We start from the raw sequence: 7,500 nt of genomic DNA, 5'->3' as shown, positions 1-7,500 counted from the left end.
TTCAGTTTCCGTCTACCAAATCCACTCACAAGGCTTTGGGCGGCTCGAGGTTGTAGTAGACACTTACCCAAGGTGCCACGCAGTGGGACTGAACCCGGAACCGTGTGGTTGGAAAGCTAGCAGGCTTCATTCAGTTTCCATCTACCAGGTCCACCGGCAATGCTCTGGCTAGCCCAGATCTACAGTAAAAGGCACTTGCCCAAGGTACTACGCAGTGGGACTGAACCTAGGACCATGTGGTTGGAAAGTAAACGTCTTACCACACAGTCACGCCTGTATGTGTGTGCGCATGTGTGTGTGTGTGATGCGTGTGTATATGTTTATGTGTGTGCGCGAACAATTATTTTGATGGGGTGGGGCTTTTTTTTCTCCTTCCACGTTGAGTTCCGATATAATCGTAATTATACACCGTTTAAAAGGCATTTATAGGGAATTTTATTTTTAAAAAATACATCCATTTTTGTGAAAGTTATGAGGGGAAACAAAGCCAGGTTAAGGGGCACACATGTGTAGTTATGCCCTCTCATCTAGGACAGGGCGCAAAGCGACGGAAGAAACAACGTTTGACACCCGGTCTGATGTTATAACAGGTTCCCTCTTCATCGAAGGCCTGCCTTGGATACGGCAAACTGCTTTTAACCCATACCGGAAGGATTGAAAAGGGCAAGACGACCTCGGCCGAGGCTCACCAGAATTTGTAATACAAGTAGGAGACGAGATAATGTTTGTGATCGAACAAGTGGTAGCAGTAGTAATAGTAAATGTAGAAATAATGGTTAGTTATAGTAGTAAGTGTGAGGGTGAACGAGTAGTAGTAGCAGCAGCAGCAGATGTTGCTGCTTTTTGTTGTTGTCTTGTGTAACCGAATAAAGTCGACCAAAGTCTGTTTTGTTCTTTCTATTTAATTTACGGAATTATATTTTCGTTGTTTATTCCCTATTTGATATTATTATTGTCATTTTAGTTCTGACATGTCTTCATTGTAACTTTCACATCGTATCGTCCTGTAATCGGTTTCGAAGACCCCTTAACTGGGATTATCAATATTATTAAATATCGTTGTATACAAAAGACAAGTGCGCATGTTTCAATGAAATGTAGCACACCGCCGCCTCCTTCCTTTAACTGGTGTCGAGGACCATGTCCGAAGATAGTTGCCCTCACCCGTGAGTACGAAAGGTCTACTTTATAGTGACCCAAACCGAATTCGTTGACTAATAACAAAATAAGAAAACGTTACATGCATAAAATTATATATCTATGAGTATATACCCCTGTTATTTATATACACGCATAATGCTTACGTTTTTCTGTCGTTTGTTATCAGCCTCAGCTGCATGTTTTATATATACATAAACACCACGTATATATATATATATATGTGTGTGTGTGTGTGTGTGTGTGTATAATTAGCAAGGTGACTAGGAAGCAGTTTAGAACCAAAGGTCGCAAATACAATCGTCTCTTAAAGTGACTGGGGAAGTCAGAATTGGCCGGCCGGCCGATCTGAGATCTGACGCCCCTCGCTTGCTGGCTGGGTTGGAGGGCTATCTCTCTTGTCAATGAATAGATGGTGCTCTATTGAACGGAAAATGGTCTGTTTGTGGCTAAGAGATAGTTTGACTCTTATTTCTAGCTGTGCTGGTGTTGACTTGCACGCTTAGTCACTTTTAGTAACAATTGCGTGTGTGTGTATGTGTATATATATATAAATATATATATATATATATATATATATATATATATATATATATATAAATATATGGGACTGCCATGTTGGCTTGGCGATAACTATTAATTTCCAGTACCGCTGTCGTAGTCTCCTTTAGAGAGACTTAGAAATATTAATATATATATATATATATATATATATAATACAAAAAATATATATGCATGTATACACACATATATGTATATACTTTCATCTACATGTGTATATAGATGCATATCAGGGTACAGGACGCTAGAACAATGAACTACAGACAACGGAACGAACACATAGGAAAACAGAAAGCCACTTGGAATTATTCATCAGCTGCCTCTATTCTAACTCGACGTTACGATAAAATCTTTATAAGAATTTATCAAGTAGTTAGCGTGAAAAAACCTCATAAGAAAAAAAAACATCATTTTTTTCCAGAAATATATATAATTTAATTTATATAAGGGCATTACTATACAATAATGCCTCACGCTTAGAGGGACTTTATAAGTCAAAACTATCAAAATAAGCATATGCGTGGCGGTGGAAGTGTTGAACACAGAGGACTAGGAGCTTCAGTTGTGGCCATGCTGGGGCACCACCTTGAAAAATTTGGGTCGAATGAATCGACGCCAGTGTTTTTCTTTTTTAATTATTTTAATACTGGTAGGCTCTTTTTGCTGAACTGCTAAGTTACAGGGATGTAGACAAACCAACAGCAGTTGTCAAGCAGTGTTGGGAAACAAACACATACACACACAATGCAATGAGATTGAACCCGAAGCCATGTGGTTGGGAAGCAAACTTCTTACCGCACACCTATCCTTCTGAGCTTGATCAAATAAGTATCAGTTACGTACTGGGGTCAATGAAATCGAATAGCCCCCCACCTCTACTTCCCAAATAATTCCAGGCCTTTGTGCCTTTTCAGTGCAACAAACTAAAATTAATAGCTGTGTCACTTGGTTTTTCTATTCATTGCAATCAGCAGCCATGAAGTGGGATTGAACCAGTGATCACAGAGTTGCAAAACAAGCTTCTTAACCATACAACTAGGCCTGCACCTGTGTTTGTTTTAAGTTAATTGCAAACCTAATTTTCATAATGATTTTAGTGTACTTTAAGTTTAATTAAAGCAGAGATATTCTTTAGATATGCATGAATAATTGTCGAGTTTATTTATATAACAGTTTAAATTCTAAACGAGCTGCGACATTTGTTTTTTTTTTGTTGTTTTATAGGTAATAATTAGTGTGTGACATTAACATGTATTGGGGTGGGTAGGGTTTGCTTTGCTGTTTGTTTGATTTAGTTGTTTGTTTGTTTGTTTTTTTATATATATGTTATTTTGTTGTTTTTAATTTCAGTTTTCAGATTTAAATGAGTTACATGCACTTTGAATGAAGTGAATCATAAAATTTACTTTTTGATAAAAATTGTAAAATTAGATCTAAATGGAATTATCTCGATAAAAGAAAAGAAAAATTGGCAATTATAGAGATAAATTACAATAAATTAAATAATATGTAACAAATAAATAAAATTCATAAAATCAAAAACGGTACATATATATTCGTAAACAACATAAACTGAATGTATCCAAGTGTAAATAGTTGGAAAATTAAATTAATTTTAAAAATTAATTTGCTGTTAAATTTTAGGGGGTTTTTTTTTGTTTTTTTTTTCTGTTATTAATTTGTTGGTTTTTGTTCATTTTTCTGTTTTGAATATTTAAAAAACAAAAATTTTTTTTGCCAAAATATCTCTAAAAAATTATTCTTTTGATGTGTTTATGGTGAATGCTTTTCATGGATATACTTAAGTAAATGTGAGTGCAAAACACACGCACACACACACAAATGCTTACACACATACAAACACACACATATATACCTGCATACCCACATGTATAATGTATGCGTGTATATACATGTATGTGTGTGTGTTACATATATGTGTCCTGTGTATTATATATGTATATGTGTGTAGGTGTTATATATGTGTGTATGTATATTATAAAATATAATAAATATATATATATTATATTATATATGCATAAAATATAATAAATATGATATATATATATATATATATATATATATTCTGTATTATATCTACATAAAATATAATAAATATAATATAATATAATATATATATATGAGTGTGTGTGTGTATGTATATTCAATAAAATAAAAACTAGAAGTCAATTGTTCATGGCATCAAAGCTTTTCTATATTGTTTAAATATAAATAAGTTCAAATATTATTAAGCAGGAAATCACCTTGAGAATTAGTCTAAAGTTACAAGTATTTATGGAATACTCGGTCACAGGCAGTGTAATTTAATGAGGAAATTTTTCCGTTAATAGAACAGCTCATCATTTAACTGTTAAGCATTTAAACCAGCCATATCACACTCAAATGTACTACCTGTTTTATGTTTAGCACAACTCAGATTCATCCTCTCACACCTACCCATAAAATTTTAAAATCACATCATTAACCCTTTACTGTTCAGATTATTCCATCAAATTTGATGCTTATTTATTCCCATTATGTGGAATCTATCCTGCATTATCTTGTAGCCTTGAGGTTTCGATTATGAGGCTGTGTATGTTTTTGACCAACATAGTAGGGTAGGTGTTGGAGGCAGGATCTGACCAGTTTGAACATGGCACAGGTGGAATGTTTTGGTTGGATAGGGTCAGTTTAAATCATGAGTTCTCAACCGGTGTCCTTACAAGATTTTTGAGGTTCCACGTAACAAAATAGCAAATCAGGGATCCATAATAGTGAAAAATTTCTTGCTTTAGATGTATTTATAGCAAGTAACAGCTGGATCAGAGGTGGGCTTAACTTGAACATGGAAAACACAAGCAACGCTTGGTCCAACAGCTAATTTTACCATAAAAGAGGCACTAATGCAAACTGTAAGCTAGATAACTTATTTTTAAAAATTACATTTCTCTTATTGGTAGATTAGATGATGAAGTTTTCATTTTAAGGAAACAGCTATTTTTTTTTTTGCAATTTGATTTCTTTTGGAGTTTTTCTATGGTGAATTTTCCTACAGCAAAAATGTTTTTGTGAAATTTCCTGCAACCATTTGCTGCATACACTTCTTAAAAACCACATCAGCAGTTTACCATTGCATGATAATCAGCCACCATTTCACACAACTATCAAACTACTACCAACCATCCCCATCTTATCAATCCACCATCATTGTTACACCATACTCCCATAAATTTCTTAACCCTTTAGTATTTAAGCTGGCCATACACAGCCCAGATACTCTACCTGTTTTGTGTTCAAACTTGCCAGATCCTACTTATCACATCTACCCTACAATGTCGATATAAAATAAATATGAGCTAATACCTGATTACTTCAAAAACAATGTGAATAAATAAGGAATACATTTGACAGAGCAATCTGAATGCTGAAGGGTTTCACGTTATCTTTTTACAAATCTTTTAACAGAAGCGGCCAATTAAACAGACGAGACAGACTCGAATTTGAAATCAAGAAGCAATGGGATGGGACTCCTCTTACCAAAGCAGACACAGTAAAGTTATATATTGAGGGAGTTGACAAATGGTTAAGACTCGAAGTTGAGGCCCCTTTTTACAAGGATCCCGCTCCCCCAAAGGGAAAATACGGACAAGCATATCCTGAACTGTATAACTACGAAGGTGAGTATTTGGTGTTTATTCCATTTCCGTCTTGGATTTCTTTGTTTTCAAATTTTTGTTTTTAATTTTTTCTTTTAATTGCTTCAGTCATTAGACTCTGGCCATGCTGGGGCTAAAATTCAGTCATTTGTCTGCGGCCATGCTGGAGCACCGCCTTTTAGGCAAACAAATCATCCCCACCAGAACTTATTGACTTATTCTTTGTAAGCTTGGTACTTATTCCATCAGTCTCTTTTGCCAAATTGCTAAGTTATGGGGACGTAAACACACCATCATTGGTTGTCAAGCAATGGCGGTGCAGAACAAAGACACACACACATGCATATATATACATATATATATATACATATATACATATATATATATATATATATATATATATATATACGACAGGCTTCTTTCAGTTTCCATCTCCCAAATCCACTTACAAGGCTTTGGTCAGTCTGAGGCTATAGTAGAAGACATTTGACCAAGGTGCCACACAGTGAGACTGAACCAGGTACCATGTGGTTAGAAAGCAAGCTTGTTATCACATTGCCATGCCTGCGCCTATTATGTGTGTGTGTGTGTGTTTGTCCCTCACCAAACCTTGCATGGTGATGCCCTAGCATGGCCATAGCTCTGTGACTGAAACAAGTACAAGGCGGAAGAAGACATCCCAGAATGATGCAAATTAAGAAGAAGCTTTCAAAATATAAAAGCCATAATTAGCAACACTGAAAATTGACATATCACACGAATTAAAGATTTATTTTAATTAGACGAATAATATGTGAAAATTTGGAAGTATACGAGTCACGTACGTACGTGTGTGTGTGTGTGTGTGTGTGTGTGTGTGTGTGTGTGTGTGTGTGTGTGTATGTATGTATGTATAAGTGTGTGTGTGTGTATGTATGTATAAGTGTGTGTGTGTGTGTGTGTGTGTGTCTCATCGTGTGATTGTTATAAATGAATGTGTGAATGACATCTCTCCTTCTCATTACATTTGTACGCTTGCTATAAACTACAGGGTGTCCACAAAGTCTGGGTACATGAGGGGATTAACGCATACTTGAAGAAATTAGTATTTCTTATATCTAATTATTTATGTTATGATTTTATTTACTCCATGTACCCACATGGGGATAAACACATGCTTTAAGAAATTATTATTTCTTATATTTAATTGTTTATGTTATGATTTTATTTATTCCATGTACCCAGACTTTGTGGACACCCTGTATAAACAAACTCTCTTCATCCCGAGACAAAGTCATTTACAATGAAAAAACAAAAACAAAATTTTTTAAGGGGAGACAACTTTTGTTGACTTGACGGAAATATCTAGTATTTGGCTCAAATTTAAGCTGTTTCCCAAATTTAGTTTCTTGGTACTCCCTGCATAACATAGTGTTTTTTTTTTCTTTTTCGAAAATTAGTATCTGGTTTCATTTTCACCTTGGTTCATTGTTACACTATGCGCCAGCCAATGTGTCAGTCTACAATTATTTAAAATGTATAAAAATATGCTTGAAGATTTCAAGTTTGTTATCAAGCTTTGTCTCCTGTTAATTATGTCTCCAGGACCTGGAGCTTTTAACTGCCATTAGCTCTTCTGGTTATTGTAGGTCTCTACTTTGGTAACAATATTCCATTTTATCGTGAGGTGGCTCGCTTCTCTTGACTTTTAGGAACCCAATATACTTCAAAAGGGCTGTAGTGTTTCATTTAGTTCTGGGACTTAAATTAATGGATCTACATATGTGCATGTGTGTATATGTATGTAGATACGTATACACACACACACACACACACACACACACACACACACACACACACACACACGCGCATATATGTGTATATATATATATATATATATATATATATATACACACACAGGGTGTTCAAAAAAGTCTCTCCACAGTGGCTTATTTTCCTCCTGCGCATCACCATGGTGCCACTTCTAGAGATTTTCAGTGAACGGATTATTTCGAAGGGACTTTGGCTACCAAGATCACCTGATTTAACACCGCGAGACTTTTTTCCTCTAAAGAGCAAGTAGTGGGTCAATGTACAAGAATCGCCTGTAAACCATTAAATACTTACTTTTTTCAATTTGCTAGGC

General features: G+C 35.2%; 1 protein-coding gene across 2 annotated transcripts in view; it reads left to right on the top strand.

Annotated features, from left to right (window-relative positions):
* The window catches only part of LOC106880073 (UPF0462 protein C4orf33 homolog), a 17,532-nt gene that overhangs the window by 2,489 nt on the left and 7,543 nt on the right, over positions 1-7,500 (top strand). The window contains exons 1-2 of one of the 2 annotated variants that reach the window (XM_014929881.3): positions 852-1,166; positions 5,185-5,396. In XM_014929881.3, coding sequence (XP_014785367.2) covers positions 1,141-1,166; positions 5,185-5,396 — 238 coding nt within the window. In that variant the 5' untranslated portion in view covers positions 852-1,140. Of the gene's footprint in view, positions 1-851; positions 1,167-5,184; positions 5,397-7,500 lie in introns of those variants that run through there. The other variant, XM_014929880.3, reaches the window with a different exon arrangement.

Source organism: Octopus bimaculoides, chromosome 11 (assembly GCF_046866305.1).
Source record: "Octopus bimaculoides isolate indiv1 chromosome 11, ASM4686630v1, whole genome shotgun sequence".
Classification (NCBI taxonomy): domain Eukaryota; kingdom Metazoa; phylum Mollusca; class Cephalopoda; order Octopoda; family Octopodidae; genus Octopus; species Octopus bimaculoides.
Note: the sequence above shows the minus strand (reverse complement) of the source record. Positions and strands in the feature narration are given on the sequence as shown.